Here is a 22,271-nt window from a genome sequence, read left to right as displayed (position 1 = left end):
GATTACAGGGGCAATGAGGCAACACCATAGATAGAGCTCCAGGCCTGGAGTCAAGAAGACCTGAGTTCAAAGCCATCTCAGATACATACTAGCAATGTGACCCAGGTCAAGTCACTAAACTTCTATCTGCCTCAATTTCTTCAGCTGTAAAATGGGAATAATGATAGCATCTACCTTCCTGGGTTGTTGTGAGGATCAAATGAGATAACATTTGTAAAGTACATAACATACTGCCTGGCACATAGTAGGCACTTAATAAATACTTGTTCTATTCCTTCCACATCAAGTATTAGATGACCATGTTTATCAGTAAATAGACAACTGAAATGAACAAAAATTGTAAAAAAAAAAACCAAAAACAAACCCTTGTGTAGTTTTAGTATTAATTTACATTTCAACTGAAATTCTTTACAAAAATTCTTTAGAATTTTCAGGGCATAGTAAAACAGCTTTAGAAACCATCTAGTCAGCTCCGTCATTTTTCAATGAGAAACCAAGGCTCAGGGTTTATTAACTTTGATATGGTCACATAGCAGTGATGCCGCCAAGACTAGAACCCAGGTCATCTGTATTCTTTTAATCCAGTGCTTTTTCTACTTTGTCAGGTTGAAGGCTGTCTTAGTAGAGGAGCTACTAGTCACTGTCATGTGTTAAAGTTGTCATCATTATATTTTATATTCAAATTCATTTTTACAAGAAGTAACTTCCTCCCACTTCCTGAAAGTTAAATAAGTAGGAGAACATAAACCCCTGCAGGGCAGAGGCTGTTTTTCTTTCTGTCTTTGTATTTTTCTTACTATTTGACAGTGCTTGGAACAGTCTAAGTGCTTAATAAAGGTTTGTTGAATGAACTATATAATTGTTGACTTTTAGGGGAATTAGAAAGGAGGCTTGGGGTTCATTTCAGGAAGTGTTTATTCTGTTGTGTATAAAAATATCTGCATTTGGTTTTGTAAAAAAGCAAAGTATTTACTAGGAAGTTATCAAAATGGTAACCTAAATTGAAATGCTGTCAACTCTTAATTTTTTTATGCTTGCAGAATGGAACAGAGATATAAATATTCAAAACAACAACAGTTCCCAAAAATGTGTATTTATCATGTTGATTCTGAAATTTTACTTTTATACGATGGTGTCATATATCCCAGGAATTCATAATATGATGCCTGCCTGAGTACATGCTCCAGTTTTTCAGTCTGGCTTATCTAAAACCTGAGAATGACATACAGTTGCCATTTTAGTAAGAGAGCAATGAAAAGGACAACAACACAGAGGCCAGAGACACTAAATATGAAAGCACTTTTATTTAAATTAAAAGAAATGGGGGAGGGGGTAGCTCTAGTAGATATGTATTTTAAGATTATAGTTTTGTAGTTATTTTTTTGTGTATCCCTGTGTACTTGTTCCTTTTAAATCTTACTGATCTAGGGTCTATATTTGCATCAGTTTGGAGCTGGAAATAAAATAATTTGTGAAGACATAATGCACGAAGAACTGACAAGTCATCCAGTTTTCCCATATGGATTTTTCAGTACAGACCAGCCTGGACTAGATAGTTGCCTTCACCTCTCAAACTGGGGAAAGTATTAATTTAACCTAAACACATGCCTTTCAAAGAAGGCTCACCTTTGAAAGGACTCCAGGAGGTCCAGGAAGAAAGAGCAAAATTAAGAATCAACACAAAAGATTTTAAATAAGTTGAGTGGTATTTTCAATAAAGAATTTTAAAATAGAATTTGTAAAGGATAAACTGAAAGAAATGCTTTTAATCTACTTGAGGATGATTAATAGCTGACTTGCTCTCATAAGGTAAAATATATTTAGTTGCTATTTTATTCCTTCTTTAATACTTACTGATAAATTTCACTTACAATTTTGACAAAATGTGGGTTTTTTTCACATAGTCTAAGAAGCCTTCATCTTAAAAAAAAGAGGCCAAAAAAATACTTTTAACTGTTGTCTAAATTTTGTCATCACCTGCAGCTCTGACTACTATATTCCAATTAGCATTCCTTCATTTTTTACAGGTGATATACTAGAATTCCATGGTCCAGAAGGAACAGGAAAAACAGAAATGCTCTATCATCTGACTGCAAGATGTATCCTTCCAAAATCAGAAGGTGGATTAGAAGTCGAAGTCTTATTTATTGACACAGACTACCACTTTGATATGCTTCGGCTAGTTACAATTCTTGAACATAGACTGTCCCAGAGCACAGAAGACATAATAAAACACTGTCTTGGAAGATTTTTTCTCGTGAATTGCAGCAGCAGTAACCAGTTACTTATCACCCTTTACTCACTGGAAACTATGTTTTGTAGCCACCCATCCCTCTGCCTTTTCATTTTAGATAGTTTATCAGCCTTCTATTGGATAGACCGGGGCAATGGAGGAGAAAGCGTTAACTTACAAGAAGTTACTCTGAAGAAATGTTCTAAATTCATGGAGAAGCTTGTAAAAGAATATCACTTGGTTCTCTTTGCAACAACACAAACTATAATGCAAAAAAGTTCAAATTCAACAGAAAGATCATCTTCCTTAAAACTCTCTTGTGAAGAAGTAGATATAGACTATAGACCCTATCTTTGTAAGTCATGGCAACAAATGGTAAACCATAGAATATTTTTTTCCAGACATGATAATTCTGGAAGTAGCAACCAAATGTTTTCAATAGTGTCATGTCATCTAAAAAGCAACAATATAATAAAGCGTTTATTTAGTATTAGAGAAAATGGGGTTCATTTTTGTTAATCTGTATCAGAAACGGCCTACATGCAGGTATTGTTTTCAAGGTGTCTGAAAATTTCTTCCCCTTGATGGTAATGCTTTGATGATATATCAGCATTTCTGAATTTTAAATACTGAAAAGGTTAACATATCAATATTTCTATATAAATTACTGTGTTTCTTAAATAAGAATAATTTCAGGTGTAAGGAAATACATTTTCTGTTCTTAGGTCATCATGGGCTAAATAAATATCAGTGCTTTGATTTTGATTAAAACCTATGCAAAAGATAAGTGTATTTCAGTTTAAATAAAAGGGGGTTTTATAATTTTGTGTCATATCTTTGGATGCTTAATTAAGTAATCATAATCTTAAACTCAACTGCAATCCTGATTTACTATATTCTTTTAGAAAAGTGTAAATATATAAAACATTGAAATGGAACCATTTGTATGTATATACATTTAAATAGCATTGTTAGATTAAGGATGAAATTAATCAGCTACCTTCTTGTTTTGTATTGCTTAGAATACCATACAGATAAAGGAATGCTTAAAATACCATACAGATAAAGTAAGTGCTTAATTGGTAGAGCAGATAGGTAGAGAATAGATTTAGGCCTTTTTAAGTACATATAATATGACAATAGTTATAAAAGGTACCACATGTGATACTTACTTTTGAAGTTATTACTGCTATCCACAGATTAACAATAACTACAACTATTGGCCTAATTCTAAAATAGCATATACCAACTGGTCTTTTCTACAAGCTGTAGACTAACCAGACTGGCCTGACCTTTGGTGCTGTTTTGGGGTAACTGCTTATTGTGGTTCTTGTGTGGTCAGAAGCAGGAAGGAAATTGTGATTTGGAACAGACTTAGACCATCCCTTAGCAATAAGATCAGACCTTCAGACCTAGGAACTTTGTTTTACCTTTAGCTTTTGTAGTGTTATAATTTTGGCTTTGAACATGATGTGGGATTTTCCATTTCTGCCATTTAGAATAAAAGGGGTTGTTTAGATAGATAAAGCAATTTTATTAAATAGTTACGGTGCACCAGGCACAGTGCCACAAATTCTTCAGGAATTAGTGATAAATAAAATGAACTTTTCTGTCACTTAAAAATAACCACTAGTATCAATACACTTATCAAGGACTTGAAGTCATAATAAGTATTTGTTACATGATTTGTTGAGGAAATGAGATGTAACTGTTTAATCAAAAATTTTCTGTAACTGAAAGGGTTAATATGCAATACAGTAGACAAGAACCAACTCAGGTTGGTAATTTGAATAGCTTAAGGGAAGACATGAGGGCTGTCCATTCCCTCCCTAACCCTTGTATAGTAGGTAATACAGCTACATGGTAAGAATTAATGCTTGTTTATCTTAATTCACATGTTTAAACAGCATTTAATTCTTGTAAAAAATCATTCCCAATAATTTAGAAGGAAGGCACTCTACCATACTTTTTATGAGAGAAATAATGGGTCTGATGCCAAGCCAAACATGGATTAAAGCAGAGAATGATCACTAAAAACTATGTCCCTAAGGAATGATGCCAAAAAAAAAAAAAGTGTTAATGTTACCAAAGAGGCTATAGCCATGTGCCCAATTTTTCCTCACAGTGAGCAAGTTAAACATATAATAGGGATAGTTCACTGTTAGGAAAACAATTAGCATAACCATATTAAAAAAACCACATATAGGGAAAAGTGCTTAATAAAATAAAACACTCATATGTTAACCCTAAAAAGCATTGGTATGCAAGGCCACTTCTTTAACATGATCAAAGGCATATATCTATTAATTTATTTATTTTTAATGTTCAACATTCACTTCCACAAAATTTTGAATTCCAGATTTTCTTCCCATCTCATCCCTTCCCCCACCATAAGGTGGCGTGCATTCTGAATATCTCTTCCTCTAATCTGCCCTCCCTTCTGTCTTCCCCCTCCCCTTCTCTTATCCCCTTTCCCTTCAGTTTTCCTGTAGGGCAGAAGAGATTTCTATACCCCATTGCCTATATATCTTATTTCCCAGTTGCATGTGAAAACGAATTTTAATGTTTGCTTTTAAAACTTTGGGTTTCAAATTTTCTCCCTTCTTCCTTCCCCACCCACCCTCATGGAGAAGGCAAGCAACTTGATACTGGTTATACATGTGTAGTCATGCAAAACACTTCTTTGGTAGTCATGTTGTGAAAAACTAAGTATATTTCCCTTAATCCTATCCTGTCCCCCATTTATTCTATTCTCTCTTTTGACCCTGTCCCTCCTTAGAAGTGTTTGCTTCTGATTACCCCCTCCCACAATCTGCCCTCCCCACCATCATCCCCCTGCTCTCTTGTCCCCTTCCCCTCTCCCCCATTTTCCTGTAGGGTAAGATAGATTTCCATACCCAGTTGAGTGTATATGTTATTCCCTCCTTAAGCCAAGTCCAATGAGAATAAGATTCACTCATTCCCTGTCACCTTCCCCCATTTCCCATCCATTGTAAAAGCCTTTTCTTGTCAGTTTTATGTGAGATAATTGACCTCATTCTACCTCTCCCTTTCTCCTCCTCCCAGTATAATTCTCCAGATATCACCCATTCATTTTCAACTCACCCTGTGCCCTCTATTTATCTGTCTGTCTATATATACATACATATAATTTTTTTCCCCTCCAACCTAATACTGACAAAGGTCTCATGAATTACAAATATCATCTTTCCATGCAGGAATGTAAACAGTTCAACCTTAATAAGTCCCTTATGATTTCTCTTTCTCATTTACATCTTCATGCTACTCTTGAGTCTTGTATTTGAAAGTCAGATTTTCTTTTCAGCTCTGGTTTTTCCATCAAGAATGCTTGGAAGTCCTCTATTTCACTGAATATCCATTTTTCCCCTGAATGATTGTACTCAGTTTTGCTGGGTAGTGATTCTTGGCTGTAATCCTATCTTCTTTGACCTCCAGAATATTATATTCCAAGCCCTCTGGTCCCTTAATGTAGAAGCTGCTAAATCTTGTGTTATCCTGATTGTGTTTCCACAATACTTGAATTGTTTCTTTCTGGCTGCTTCCAATATTTTCGTGACCTAGGAACTCTGGAATTTGACTACAGAGTTCCTATGAGTTTTCCTTTGGGGATCTCTTTCAGGAGGTGATTGGTGGATTCTTTCCATTTCTATTTTACCCTATGGTTCTAAATATCAGGGCAGTTTTCCTTGATAATTTCTCAAAAGATGATGTCTAGGCTCTTTTTGATCGTGGCTTTCAAATAGTCCAATAATTGTTAAATTATGTCTCCTGGATCTATTTTCAAGGTTAGTTCTTTTCCCAGTGAGATATTTCACATTATTTTCTATTTTTTCATTCTTATGGTTTTGTTTTACAATGTCTTGATTTATTGGTACAGTTTATTTATTGATACAGTTCTTAAATACATAGAGAAAGAAATGAAAGCTATTAAACATTAGTAAAAAAAAAATCCCTATTGACAGACTATATTATAGTTTTATTAGAAAACTCCAGAGCATCAGCAAAGGAACTAATTGAGACAATAGTTTCACAAAAGTAACAGGCTATAAAATCACGAGAATCATCATTATTTCTTTTTTTTTTTTTATGTGAGGCTGTTGGGGTTATGTGACTTGCCTAGGGTCACACAGCTAGTAAATATCACGTGTCTGAGACCAGATTTGAACTCAGGTCCTCCTGACTCCAGAGCCAGTGTTCTATCCACTGTGCCACCTACCTGCCCCTAATCATCATTATTTTTGTATAGCACTAATGAAACTCAGCAGAAGGAGATAGTCCAAACTATCTACAAAATGCATGAGTTAACCTAATAGTGCACATTGAAGATGTAAATACAATTACAAAATTCTTTATATAAATAAATGAAGAGAAGTAATTGGGGGAGAGTTCATTGTTTATGGTTAGGCATGCCAGTGACTATAGTACCTAAATTAATTTACAAATTTTGTGCTAACCAACCAAATTGTTTTTAAAAATCCATTTGTAAGATTAAAAATGCTAGATTCTCAAGAGAATTAATGGAAAAAGGAGAAATGAAGCATGTATACCATTACCAAATCCCAAATTATTTTAAATCAGTAATCATTCAAACTATAGAGTATGAGTTAAAAATAGAATAAATTAGTAGGACAGACTAGATAAGCAAAATCCAAAGCCACTCAAACCTAGCATTTTGGTATTCAATAAATCTAAGACCATAAACAAACAAGAGAATAACTGTTCAACAAAAAGCTGGTGGGAAACCAGAAGGCAATTTGAAGAAATTAAATTAAACCAGCACCTTACACCATATAGCACAATATACACCAAACATGCACAAGGTCTAAAAATTTTAAGAAAAATTGTCAAAGGATTTGGAGGAGAATGGAAGGAGGTTACTTTGACAGCTATGATTAAGGGGAAAAGTCATAACCAGTTGAGTGATAGAAATCACAAAAGGCAAAATAGATGACTTTGATTATATAAAATTCAAAAGCTTTTGCAGAAATAAAATGTAGCTAAGATAAGAAAAATGATCAAGGAGAGAAAAAAACTTTCAATATCCCTAATAGGAGTCTGCCATCTAAGAGATGAAGGGAATTGACTACTACATAAGACCAAGAGCCATTCCCCAGTTGATAAAGTGGTTAAAGGATGGAGAGAATGTTCAAAATAAGAATTAGCAAACTATCAAAAGCTACTTGAAAGATTGCTCCAAATCATTGGTCATGAGAGAAACGTAAACTAATACAGCTCAGGTTTTGCCTCATACCTCTCCAATGCAAAAGATGATAAACTGAGAAGTTAAGTAACTTGATCAGGCTGACATAGCCAGTACGTGTCAGGATCAGGTCCTTCCAACCAACCTCAAGTCCATCTCTCTACACTCTTCCACTTACTTTCAATGTTAAGGCTAACCAGCTTTTGCTATATAAGGAATCCTATGTTATCTATAAAATATAACAGAAACTAGAATCAATCAACAGTCTTTTAAGTTCTTACTACATGTGAGACATTGTGCTAAGCATTAGAGATAAAAAGAAAAAGAAAAAAAACATTCACCTTAAGCTTATATTCTAATGTGGAGATATTAAGTACTCATACAAGATACGGAGTAGATGGAAAGTAATTTTAGAAGGGAAGGCACTGGTAGGTGCCTGTAAAGAGCCTCCTATGGAAAGTGAGTCTTGAAGGAAAACCAGAAATTCTAAAAGTTGGAGGTAAAGAGGAAGAACATTCTAGACATAGGGACCATCAGTGCAAAGGCACAGAGATGGGAGATGAATTGTTATTCATCACGTATGATGAGAGAGGAATAGTGAGTTAGTTCACATCTGGCTTCAGGCTCTTAATAGCTCTCTGTGACCAAGTCACTTAACCTCTACCTGCCTCAGTTTATTCATCTACAAAATGGAAATAATAATAACAGTACTCTTCCCAGGGATGTTGTGAGGATAAAATGAGATTTGTAAATACTTTGCAAGCCATATATATGTATATGTATGTATGAATGTATACACATCTGTATATACAAATGTGTATATACATATACTCTTATACATATATATAAGTATGTACACATATATGTATGCATACATATATGTGTATATAAAATCCATCTCTGGTCCCATGTACACACCCATATACACGTCATCTATCCTCTGAGATCCATCCTTGTTAATTTTGGAAAGACTCTTAGGCTAATTGGGTGCTGGGTAATGAAACTTTTAGAAACAGCAATTCTTAGAGACCGTTAGGGAAACAAGTAGTAACCACTAAGTTGCAATCAGAAATCCTTGAAGAAGAGGAAATATTCAAGGAAGGATTATCCACATGGCCTAGTAGAAAGAATGGGTGAGAGTAGCTGGGAGTAAGAAGACCTGGATTCTAGTCCCAGTCCTATCTCATCTGTAAAACAGAAAAATATTTGCTCTGCCTCACAGGGCTTTTAAACATAAAATGAGCTTGGGAACTTGTGTATCAGTATTTTATGTATATCAATCCCCATTCATTAGAATGAATTTGGGTTTTATTGTAAATATAGTAAAACTGCATTCAAATTATGCTCCTGTAATTTAGAAAAGGGTCTACCTAAAGCTTACCTTTTTGTTTATTAAAGGTTTTCTTCATTGTACAGAATAATAGGAATAAAGAGAGAATATTTAAATTATTAGAGCTAATAGCCTGCCTTTGGGATAAATTTACAGATAAACAATTGATATGGTCATTACATTGCACAGTATTTCAGAGTCAAGAGGGATTTTAAAGTCTAGTCCCAACCACTCCCAAAAAGGAAATTTATATAGCATACTACATCTACAGCATACTCAGTAGTGTATGTCCCACAGGGCTAGGTCCTGCACCCTCTTCTCTTTATCCCACCAGATGCTTTTCTTGGTTTAGACTCCTCCAGCATGCTCCAGGATGTTCATCCCCAGAAATCTCATCATGGAGATTGCTTTAGCTTTGGTACTCATCACCTCCTATTTACCCTCAGCTCCCTCTTTCTCCCTTTTGATTAGAGAGGGTAGAGCAAACAACTTCTCCCAACACCCCTCTTTATGTAGAGGGTTCGGAAGTTCCAGCCAGCTTTCATTTTCTACCAGCTGCTATGGTTGGGGTCAGTTCCATAAACAGCCAGTATCCTCTGCCTGTCCTTGTGCAGGGATTATCTTTTTTTTTCCTCCAATACTTAGCACAGTGCCTGGCACATAGTAGGTGCTTAATAAATGTTTATTGACTGTTAACTATTTAAGTTGGTGAACTTATCAACTACTAGGAATTCAATTATCATTTCTGTACTGGTGATTCTCAGATCTATTCATCTAATTCTAACCTCTCTGCTCATGTCAAGAATTGCAACTCCAGCTGCCTATTAGACATCTCAAAATAAATGTCCAGTAGACTTCTTAAATATGGGGCAGCTAAATGGTTCAGTGGATAGAGTGCCAGGCCTGGCATCAGGAAGACTCACTCCTGAGCTTAAATTTAGCCTCAGACACATAGAAGCTGTGGGACGCTCGGCAAGTCACTTAACCCTGTTTGTCTCCATTTCCTCATGTGTAAAAGGAGCTGAAGAAGGAAATGGCAAACCACTCCAGTATCTTTGCCAAGAAAGAGGTCACAAAGCCTCAGATGTGACTGAACAACAACAGCCGTCCTAAATGCAACATATATGAAACTGAATTCCTGATCTTTTCCCCCAACCCTCCACTCTCTCTAATTTCCCTAGTGCTGTTGAACGTACCACCATCTTCCAAGTCACTGAGGCTCACAACCTAATGTCACTTCTGACTCCTCTGTCTTCTTTCATATCCAATCTGCTGCCAAGACTTGTCAAATTTACCTGTATGACAGCTCTCACATATTACCCCCTTGTCTTACACTCTCACCATCCTGCTGTGGGCCCTCATCACCACATACCTGAACTTTTGCAGTAACCTGCTGGTTAGTCTCCCTGCCACAAGTCTCTCCCCACTGCAGTCTATTCTCTACTCAGCTGCCAAAGTGATCTTCCTAAAGTACAGCTGTGAAAACATCACCCCTTGCTCAATAAACTCCAGTTTATAAACTCCCTGTTACCTTCAGGATCAAATATAAAATCTTTTGTTAGGCATTCAAAGCCCTTTGCCCTCTCCTTTACATTCTTCTTACACCTTATTCCCACCACATACTCTGTGAACCAATGACACCGGCCTCTTTGCTGTTCCTTGAACAAGACATTCCATTTCTAGTCTCCAGGTATTTTCTCTGGCTGTCCACCATTGCTGGAATGCACTCCCTCTTCAACTCCATCTCCTGTTTTCCCTGGCTTCTTACAAATCCCAGCTAAAATCCTACTTTCTACAAGAAGACTTTCCCAATCCTTATTTCTAGTGCCTTCCTTGTTGATTATTCTCAGTTTATCCCCTATATGTAGCTTGTTTGTACATATTTGTTTGCATGTTGTCTCCCCATCACCTCTGCCCCCACCCCTTAGACTGTGCATTCCTCAAGGTCGGGGACTGTCTTGCCTTTTTTTTGTATTCTCAGTGCATAGGACAGTAATTAGCACTAAATTGTAGGCACTTAATAAATATCTGCTTGAAATCATCAATCGGGCTTTTAATGACTTCCATTAAGGGGGACCCATTTCTTCCAGAGGCAGCCCTTTCTATTTTCACATGCCTGTAATTGTGTGTGGAGGTGTGTTTTTAAACCAGATTTGTGGTTTTTATCAGTGTCAGCAACTGTAGCTAAGGAACTTCCTCTACCAAAGCCAATTGGCACCTGCTCTTCAAATCATGCATGTGGCACAGTGGCAAGTGTGGTACATGGAGTCAGGAAGACCTGAGTTCCAATCCTGCCTCAGATGCTTACTAGCTGTGTGACCTTTCCTCATCTGTAAAATGGCGATGATAGTATCACTTGCTTTCTAGGGTTTTTGTGAAGATCAAATATGACAGTAATTGCAAAGTGCTTAGCACAATGGCTGGCACATTATAAACACATATAAATATTATTATATTATTACTTAAAGTTACATAGGTAGTAGCAGAAATGGAACTAAACTCAGGTCCTCTAACTGTAAATCCAGTGTTCTTACCACTGTACCATATTTAGTTTAATCTAGATTTTTAGTATTTGATTGGACTTTAGAGCCCAACCTCCTCATTTTCCAGATGAGAAATCTGAGGCCCAGAAAGGTAAAGTGATTTGTCCAAAATCACATGGCTAATAAGTGGCAGAAGAAGGATGGTCAGACCAGCCAAATGCTCTTGCCACATATCATCTTACTTCAGAGACAGATCTCCATTAAAAACTTTGTTTTTCCCTGAGAATGAAAAGAATTACCCTTGTACTTCAGCCTTCACCAAACCATTAAAAAGATGATAATTTTCATTTACGATCATTTTTGCCTAATGAAAAAGAAATAGAATTCCCAAAAGGAACTTTTAAAAAACTTCAGTCACATTACTGATTTACTCTTTTGAAATGAAGAGCTTTTTCATTTCTGTATTACATTTTTTTTTTGCATCAGTTCAAGGTTATGTTACTAGTTTATTTGCAACAGCTGCTTCATATGCACTGGAATTTGGTATATTGCTGTAATTCCTTAGCTGTTTTTAATTTCCATTGTTTTGTTTGTAACCTTGATTTGAAATATTAGATTCAAAAGCATCTTTCAAAAAAAAAACACAACAGGATGTTCTGGTATTTGTTTGCTTTTAAATTTTTCTTTGGAAAAAATCTTCCCCTTGAACTAAAGTAACATCTATATAAGGAGCATTTATTTTAAGTAAACCAGTTCTACTGAATATTGAATAGAATGAATTAACAAAATGGGATGCTAATTCATTTTTCAACTTTGAACTTCAGGAACTGTCAGACTAGGGTTAAACATGGTATCTGCTGAAGTATGATAACATGTCCCAGTTCCGTTAGGCCCAGGCAGACGGAAGAGGAAAGGGGTTAAACTCCCAGATTGAGTGTAGTTTTAGGAATTCTTCTGACATGACAGAAATTTCAGTAATCTAGATGAATGGAGTAGGGGAAGGACTGAAGCCACACCAGCAACTGGGAGATCCCCAAGAAGCAGTTCCTTGCTGAGTTGGAACACCTTCTTTCAGTACCTGTTATATCCTAGGTCTGGCCATTGTGGTTTATTCCTTGCCAAAAGTTTTAAAAGCATTATAATTGAGTGGTTTTTTTCCTCCATAGGAACTTCTCCCTGATCTTGTCATGGAAATCGAGGAAAGTAGTACTCACTTCATAGAAATATACTTGATAGCCAGCTTTATTTGCACATTTCCCACTTACTATCTGACTTTCCTTGGACAGAACTCTGAGTCTCTCTGCTCCTGTTTCTGCGACCACAAAATGAAGTGATTGGGCTAAGATGACTTCTCTGGGTTCCTTCCATCTCTAAATCTATGATTGCTTCCATAAATTGAAGACCATTTCTGTAGTAAAGTTTTATCACTTACAAGGCTGAATTTTCTGTTTTTTTGAAATTTAAAATCCATATTCACAAGTAGCATGTTCTGGTATTATTTTGTTGTTGTTGTTTTCTTAATTATATAGTCTCTAAGGCTATAAATTACTGAGGAATTGCCAGTGAACACTGGAATAGGGTATTCCTTCACTAGAATTCACAGGTACAAAGCAAAAAGAAAAGTATGGGGGAAAAGTTTTGTTTATGCAGCCCTTAGAAATAAGTACACAGATGTTATCAGACCATAAAAAATGTCTGTCATCACTGAAGAAATAAGGTAGGAATAAACTAATTGGATGGTATAAACGGTATCTTTTAACTAAACCAGTAAAAGTGTTTACTGAGATCAAAGAGGCAAGAGCTAGTTGTAAGGTTGGTTCATGTTTTGGGGCTATTTGAGGATTAGCATTTTAGATCATTGCCAGGTTTGCCAGGATACTTTCCTAAGTTTAAGAAAGCCTCTAGCCAGTGGGGAGGCAGAGCCAAGATGGCAAAGTAAAAGCAGTGACTTGTTTAAATTTTCCCCCAAACTCCTCCAAATACCTGTAAAAAATGGTTCTAAACAAATTCTAGAGCAGCAGAACCCACAACAAAAAGAGTAAAACAAATTTCCAGCCCAAGACAACCTAGATGATTGATTGGAAAGGTCTATTGCGCTGGGCTGGGAGAGGAGCGCAGTTCAGCATGGGCTGCACAGACGAAGACTGGGCTTCAGCAAACCTGGAGCAGTCCTCAGGGGATTGAATCAAGGGCAGCTGTGACGGTTTCCAGATTTCTCAACCCGCAAATGCCAAAGACAACTTAGAAGGTCAGTAGGAAGATCTGTGACTGTGGTGAGAGAGTAACTCGATCCCAGCCCAAGTCCTGGCAGAGACCCGGGGCGGTGGCTACTTCTAGAGCTTCTGGCCCACAGATGGAGGGGGGGATCGAGTAGCTGATCAGAGGGAGATTACAGGGATCTCTTTGCTGGTGCAGAGGCAGGATTCTCTTGCTTTGCCTGTGCTTGTTTCTGGGTCACAGTTCTGGATGGCATTCCTGGGGCGAGGAGGAGCGTTGCTGTGGTGGAGCTTGTGGCAGTGGTGGAGAGGGAATCATCCTCAGAGGTCCAAAACAGAAAAGAGTGCTTGTGGTCACTCATAGACCAGAACACAGGCTAGGAAAGGAGTAAACAACTCACCTTTGATCATACCACTTGGGACAGTACATCCTCCACACTGGAAGCAGACCCCTATCTTAACGAAGAGTTTAAAAGTCAAATAATTGGTTGGGATCATGAGCAAACAGTGCAAAAAAAGTCAGACCATAGAATCTTACTTTGATGACAAGATCAAAACATAGAACCAGAAGGCCTCTAGACAAGTGAATTGGATTTAAATGAGGTAGGGCTGTGCAAAGTCACCAGACTCACTTTTTTCTCCTAGCTGTCTGGGTCCAGTGGCCAGATATAGATCAGGACAACTGGATATGGCCCAGGATGCAGTGGGAGCTGGAAGGGACCATTTTCCAGATGAAGAAATTACCTCAGAGAGTGAGTATCCCATATCAAATACAAGGAGACTTGTGAATATGTTCTGCAGACAATTTATAGAGTCATAGAAGAGTGGCTCAGATTTATAAAGCATTCTACACTTTCCCCGAGAACAATCTGTAAGGGGCACCACTTTCAGATGAAAACATAGACCTGATTGGCATCATCCAGTATCCAAGGAAACCATGCTATTGAATGTTGTTGTTCAGTCTTTTCAGTTGTGACCAACTCTTCATGACCCCATTTTGGCTTTTTTTGGCAAAGATACTGGAGTGGTTTGCCATTTTTTTCTCCTGATCATTTTACAGATGAGGAAACTGAGGCAAATAAGGTTATGTGGCTTTCCCAGAGTCACACAGCTAGCCAGTGTGTGAGGCTGGAAATGGACTCAGGTGTTCCTTACTCCAGGCCTGGCACTGTATTCACTGTGCTACCTAGTTGCCCAGTGGTTATTGCATGTCACCTCCAAAACCTCACCACAAGGTAACATAACCAACTTTCTGTCTTGAAAATTCAGCTCAAAGCTCACCCCTTTCCAAAACAAGGAGATATTCCCTCTAATCACAACATGTGAAGGTATTGGTCACTCATTCTTTCATTCTTCAAAAGCAATGAATATGTATATGCTGACCTCTGGACACAGAGATGACATCAATAGAGATAACATCAATATGTTAAATTGTTTTCTCTTTTATAAATAGTGGAGACATATTTGTCTAATAAAACCACATTTTCTCAGTAAAAAAAAAAAAAAGAATTCCTGTAGAACATTTAGCCATGTGTTGTAATCAGTAATTAGGAGGGGATTTTAAATGAGCTCCAGACCCCATCCATAGTGGTGTGGGAGTTCCTATGGTTGTGGTGTCTCTGGGACTACATCCGAGTCATTTCCCTTTCCTCCCATGTCCTCTTCCCCTAATCCAAGCCTTGGTTTCTTCTTCCACTGATTCTGTCCTTCCTTCCTCCCATACTCTACCGCATACCTGAGTAGCACTCTTATTAAGTATGTCATAAGCTTACTTGCCTGAGTATCAGGGGCTATGAAGGAGAAGTGGGCAGTGTGGAGAAATCAGAGAGTATAGAAGTTTGAGTTTTAGCTATCAAATCAAACTCTTTTTTAAACCTTCACTTTTACATCTAAGTGAATCTTAGGCTAATGATTCATAAAAGCCTAATGACTACATAACATCAGACCTGAATATAAGGCTGAATTTTCTGTTTATAGAAATTTGAAATCCATGTTCACAAGCAGTATGTTCTGGTATTATTTTGTTTTTTATATTTTTATTGAAAAAATTACTTCAAAAACTATAGTAACTTTTATATTATATACTGAGATTATATTATATTATATTATATTATATTATATCATATCATATTATATTACATTCTGCTTTATAGCATAGGACCATAGGATTTTTCTTTGGAAGGAACCTTATAGATAACCTAGCTCTAAGTCCTCCATTCTACCAATGAAGAAACTGAGGTCCAAAGAAATTAATCTACTCACCTTAGCACAAACTGGTAGCCAGTGGCAGTGTTGTTAAAATAGATCTGAAATTCTAAAATGTGATGTAGCTCGTCTATTGTACTGTAGAGTACAGTACTATACTCCTCTTTCAAAATTCACTTCAATTAAAATTAAATCAAAGTACTGGTGGCACAAAGACAAAAATGAAAGTCCTTTTCCTTCAAGGAGTTTACATTCTACTGGGGTATAACAAGTATACCAAGAAACTAAAACTAAGTCCATGTAAAGGTATACAAAGTAATTTCCAGAGGAAGGGGGCCATGATAACTGGAGGGACCAAGAAGGGCCTCTTAGAGGAAGTAGTATCTGAGCTTTGCTTTATTGTTATTATTAATGATAATAATAGTTAACATATTGTTTTAAGGTTTGCAAAGTACTTTACAAATATCTCATTTTATGCTCGCAACAATCCTGTTATTATTATCCGAATTTCAGAGATGAAGAAACTGAGGCACAGACTGATTAATTGACTTGCACATTGTTGAACTCCTGAGGCGTTTCATTGGATTCTCTCCTTAGCCATACTTAGCACTCTCATTAGCATACTTAGTCCTCTATTCCTAGAGCTCTTTCCTCATCTCAAGTCTCCTAGCTTCCCTAGCTTCCTTCAGGACTCAACTAAAGTTACACTTTCTTGCAAGAAGTATTTCCCAGTCCTCCTTGATCTTAGTTTCTTACTTTTAAATTTATCTGGTATAAATTGTTCTGTATATATCTGTATACAATATCCTATATATAGCTGGTTCGAACATAGTTGTTTGTAAGTTGTCTCCCCCGTTAAACTGTGAGTTTCTTGGGAGCAGGAAATGTTTCTGGCCTTAGTTTGTAACCCTAATGCTCAGCACAGTGCCAGGTACATAGTAGGAGCTTAGTAAGTGCTAATTGATCAGTTAATTACCACGAAGTCTTATTAACACAACCAGTCTGGCATCACTTTTTTTTTTTTTGGAGGAAACAATCCTTTTTTTGGTCCAACTAATACCAAGTTGCATGCGCCAAGAGAATGTCTTACAGTGAAATGCCCAGACAGCTGCTATATCATTTTAAAGTTGTTTCTTGTCAGCAGCATTCAAATTCATTTTGGATAAATAAATGAGTGATATACAGTACAGAAAGAATGCTGGTCATGCATTGACCTTTCCAGCTGTAGCTTTACATGGGTAATAATCACCCTTGCTTTTGTCCATCTTTAAAGATAAAAGATGATGTTATAGCCCACCTAAGAAATGTAGCCATCTGTAGCCTTACCAGGGTGTCAGTATACTCTGAAAGATGGAGTGTATTACAAATGTGATGTTACTCCCTGACTTAGATTAATAAGCAAGCTAAGCAAAACAATAAACACATTAGAAAGTAGCCACAGTTTGAAAATTTTGTTTTAATGAGTTTGGACAGACTCATTTCCCATTTTAGTAAGTTTTGTGTGTTCTGTGGAATTTAACAGCAAGGATCAAATGGTTTTGAATTGTCTTAAATGACTCCTTCAGCTTTACTCTGTGTATTTGTAAATGAATGGGTTTCTGAATAAGTCATAAGATTTAACATTTCCCAATCTAATTGTGCTATAAACAAATCACAGATAATACTTTATTGGTTCCACATTAGTACTTAAAAGAAATACACTTTGTAGAGGGGGGTAATGTCTCAAATATAATTTCTACCTGCTCCTGACTGGGTATGGGCCCTAGAATAGCCCCCCCCCCCAACTTTCCTAGAACTTTCCCAAATAGCCAAGTCTCAGGTGTTCACCTGAGGCATCAACTCATCCCAGTAATCCTTTCAACGGGCTTTTCATTGTGGTCCCACACCCAAACCTCCAATTCTCCTTTACCTCTAACCCAGCCCAGCCATTCATTGTCTGGATCGCCCCAGGCCACTTCCCACCCTTAATTCCTTCTCTCTTAGCTCCTAGTTACCCAAGCTATTGGCCACTCCATGACCACTGTTTAGAAGTGTCCATCTTGCCTCCATTAAATTGCACAGATTCTTAAAATCTGACCAATAGTACAGCTTCTTAAAATCTTACCCACCCTGACCAGTGTTCTAACATAGCGTCTGGCCGAAAGAAGGCTTGGGTCGACTTCCTAGAGCTTTGGGGTTCCCAGCACCCCTAGACCTCAACACTCCTGATGGGGTTGGAATCTGGGCCCCAGAAAGGAAAAACCCTGGACTTTCCCACAAGGCCAAATCTCTGGCTTTCCCCTGAGGCTACTGACTTTTCATTGTGGCTACACCCAATCTCCCCTCCATTGTCTTATCTCCCCATGGCCCCCGGCCATTTCCCACCCTTAATCCTAGCTAGGCTTCATTCTCCCTAGGCCACAAGGTCCAGGTCCCAGGAGTTCTGTTCACCCCAGTTTACTAGTCACTCCCATCCAGATCTCCTTAGACCCCTCCTGCAGTCACCCCAAACTACTTGGCCACTCCTAGGTCCCTCCCACGGTTTTTCTGTATATAAGATCCATCTTGTCTCCATTAAGATGCTCTGATTCTTAGAATCTAGCCAGTAGCCCAGAGATGCTCAGATTCCTTAAGAGTCTAGCTAATAGGGTAAATCTTCAATAAACCTTGTTTTTGGCTGCAAGAAGGCTTGGGTCGAATTCTTTTTCGGGCAGGACCCGTGTGTTGTGATTTTGGGATTCCAGGACCCCTAACCTCTAGACCACATCACTCCCACATTTTAATTCTTTTCATTTTAAAAATAAAGGTGTGGGAGTTTAGTTTTTTTTAGCCTGAGTTAATTTGTCCCTTAGCACTAGTATTACCCATTTTAGATTATAAACACTTAGCTTTTGCACTTCTTCCCTCCCTAATAAAGAGCTACATGTACATGAAAATGACCTTCCCTAAAGTGGTAAATGTTGTTTAATTCCAGGGGACCATTTTCCTTTTCCTTTGACCTAAGTGGACCTCAGCCTTCCCTTCTAAACTGCTTGGTTCTGGACAGCATAATCTTTAATCTCAGTACATTATCTTCCTCAAATGTTTAATAATAGGGCCCTGAGTATGCAATACACATTAGATTATCAGGATGAAGAACTTAAATAGCATTACAAGAGATTCTCAGCCCAGATCAGAAGAACCAGCACCCCCCAATTCCCCCCACCTCCTACTCACACACTCTCTCCCTCCCCCCACCCCCTTGGAGGGAAGTAAGTGGAACTGACCACACTTGTCTTCACTCCTGGGCGTGGCTCTGGGTGTAACCTAGCCTAGAGGTCTGTACTGACTCTCTCTGGTTTGGGTTTTTTGGGGTTTTTGTTGTTGTTTTTTTTTTTTTTTTTTGTCCTTGTTGTTCTCTTGCCTAGGGGGGTGGGAAGGGGAGAAAAACCCAAAGGCCTTCAGGTGCTACTGATTCCAGATCAGCTTGACAATAATAAGATTAGCTGGTAAGGGTTTTAGTTTAAAGCAGAGATACCACTTCAAGTTGATTTCCCTTTCTCTGCAAAACTAAAAAGATAGATAATTTACTTTATTGTAAATAGAATTTATAAGATGCTGTAAGTCTCCAGGCAATCAAGCCAGGAGGAGGTTCCCAGCCACAGATGAATTTAGTGTAATCGCTTATCCATAGGTTCTCCTGCCGGATTCTAATCCCCCTTCCCAAATAATCAGCTCAAACTCAGGATGCAATTAAATTATACATAAATTTATAATAATATAGTAATAAACATAAATAACAAATATAAGTAATAAGTATAAATAATTTAATAAACCATTGGCTAAAATATAAATAAGCAATATATTACTTACATATTATCTTTACATGATATGTAAAGATAATATAAAGATATTAATAAAGATATGTAACAGCTAATATTTATATAGCATTTACTATGTACCAGGTACTGTGCTAAATTATCTCTCTTGATCTTCACAGTAACCTTGAGAGATAGTTGCTATGATTATCCCCATTTTACAGGTGAGGTTATGAGAAACAGGGTAGGGGTTTAGCCCGAGCATGCAGTCGCAACTCACTGCTCCCCTAGAAACATACCATGCAGAGTTCCATCCTCCCTCAAGAAACAAAACTTACACTGAAGTGAGTGAAGGAGACATTTATTTACAGTTCTTGCAAGAGGTGGGTGTGTGTGGTACCCCCAAAAAAGACACAAACCTACAGAAACCATAGCAAACATTTTATGCAGTTAGTTCCTTCTTGTCCGTGCTCTTCAGGGTTACAATCTTCCTGATACTCCCATTTCATAACATGGCTCCCCCCCATTAACATATGAAATGTGCCTAGTTTTGTGTTATTGCTTCCCCTCTGGGTGGAGAAGTCAGTATTAATGAACTTGTTACACATGCGCACTCTAAGTAAAGCTTAACCTTTGACCTACTTCCAGCACCTTTAACCAAACAACCAATTTCATCCACTTTTAGCCGGTTTTAGAACCTCTGACCTAGTGCTACTTTTTCTCCCAATTTCCTTATATGGAAATATAATCCTTTCTTACCTCTCACAAGTTGTTGTTGGTTCATTTTTCAGTAGTTTCCAACTCTTTGTGACCCCCATTTGGGGTTTTCCTGGCAAAGATACTGGAGTGGTTTGTCATTTCCTTCTCCAGCTCATTTTACAGAAGAAGAACTGAGGCAAACAGGGTTAAGGGTGAGTCTTCCTGACTTGAGGCCTGGGGCTCTATCCTCTCTGACCTAATTATTGGAGCTGTCCAAAAGTGGGAATAGGCTGCTTCGGTACATAGTAAGTTTCTCCCTTACTACAGGTTGTCAGGAGGAAATTGAATGATCTTGTGTTGGGATATTTTAGAGGGAATAATTGATCAAGGATGGGTTGGAATAGATATCCTCTGAACTGCTATTTAACTTTGAGATATTTTAGAGAAAATAATTGATCAGTTAGGGGTTGGAATAGATATCCCTTGAGCACCTATTCAACTTAAAGATGCTGCAATTTCTTAAAGCAGAACACATGGATTCTAAGTCCAGCACTAGATGTATATATCTGTGACTGTTAATAACAAAACACATTTATTAAGTGCTTGCTGTTGTGATTTGCTGGGAACTCCAAAATGAAAGAGTACAGGGTAGTCTGCCTCTTCTTTCAGTCAGAGTAGTGAGGTTTTATTATACACCGATTGGGCTGGCAAGATTCTAAGAATCTGCACCATTTAATGGGGGCAAGATTGGTACTTTTATATGAAAAAGACTGTGGGAAGATCTGGATGGGATTAAGGAGGGCAAGTAGCTTGGGGTGGTCCAGAGGTAATGGAGAAGGAGTCTAGATGGGATTAACGAGTGTCAAGTAAGCTAATTAAGTAATGGGGGGGTGGCAAATGCCTTGGGCCAAGGCACAATTGATCTGGGCTACTGAAATGTATGGGGAAATTCAAGGACTGGGTTGCTTTCAAAGGCCTCTTAGGGGTTCAGATGCCATCCCCATCATTTGATATGTGCCAGGTGCTGGAAATACAAAGATAAAAATGAAACATAGCCTGCCCTCAAGGAGCTTACATTCATTGAGGGAAAACATGTACACAGATATGTAAATATAAAATATATAAAAAATAAATACAAAGTGACTTGGAGGACCAAGACAGGAAGAACCAACAATGTGGGGATCATGAACAGGCTCTGGTAATAGGTGGCACATGAGCTGAGCCAGTTTGCCTGGCACAGAGGTTGGTCCTACTTTTAAGTACTATGATTTCATGATCCCAAATGTATCCAGCTTTTGGAGAACCTCTGAAGTCTCCTGTATCTCCCACCATCTTTCCTTATAGCCAATAGCCTCACCCATCATATGAATATTTAAAATAATAAAAAATAACAGTTAACATTTATATAGTGCTTTAAGATGGACATAGCTGTTTACAGATAGTGTCTCAGTGGAAGATAGGTGCTATTTATTCTCCCCATTTTACAGATGAGGAAGCTGAGAAATTAAGTGACTTGCTAAGGGGTCACACAGCTGGAAAGTATCCCACGCTAGATTTAAACCCAAGTCTTTCTGACTCCTGGTCCAGTGCTCTATCCACTTTATTATCTAGCTGATTTTTTAGAAATTCAAAATTCAATAAATCTGGCTAGAGCAAGAACTGAGACATTTTTGAGAATCTCAGTAACATTCATTATTTTCATACAAAAAGATTAAAAAACAGCAGAGATCTGCAAAATGGTATGATTCATGTGGACAGTACCACCTTATTGCACAATATCTGTGAACCTTCTATTAATTTCATGAAGTTAAAGCCTATATTTATTAAATAAATATTTGCCAAATAATATTTTATGTGAACTTGTAATGAATAACCCTATTACAATGCAGAAGCAAAAAGTGTAGTTACAGTTGCCATGGGAACCTTCATATTATATTTCTTGCTTTGATTTAAATTTCATCCTTAATATTGCATTAACATTTTTGCATTTAATGGAGGAATATTTGAATTAATATTGAAATGTCTTTCTAATATAAATAAAATATAGGAAATGAAAATGTGATTTTTCTTAGAATGAACAGGAACTAAAATCTTGTAGTAATAACAGC

The 22,271-nt window shown here is 37.5% G+C and overlaps 1 protein-coding gene across 1 annotated transcript in view; it reads left to right on the top strand.

The window, feature by feature from the left end:
- XRCC2 (X-ray repair cross complementing 2) overlaps positions 1 to 3,037 on the top strand; it is a 33,010-nt gene extending 29,973 nt beyond the window's left edge. Inside the window, 1 exon segment of the mRNA XM_027841055.1 lies at positions 2,028 to 3,037. Within this exon segment, the coding sequence (XP_027696856.1) occupies positions 2,028 to 2,752 (725 nt within the window). The 3' untranslated portion in view covers positions 2,753 to 3,037.
- Positions 3,038 to 22,271: the final 19,234 nt, after the last annotated feature.

Source organism: Vombatus ursinus, unplaced genomic scaffold, assembly GCF_900497805.2.
Source record: "Vombatus ursinus unplaced genomic scaffold, bare-nosed wombat genome assembly UNPS02014852.1, whole genome shotgun sequence".
NCBI classification, from domain to species: Eukaryota; Metazoa; Chordata; class Mammalia; order Diprotodontia; family Vombatidae; genus Vombatus; species Vombatus ursinus.
The sequence above is the reverse complement of the archived record's forward strand: the minus strand, read 5'-3'. Positions and strand labels throughout refer to the sequence as shown.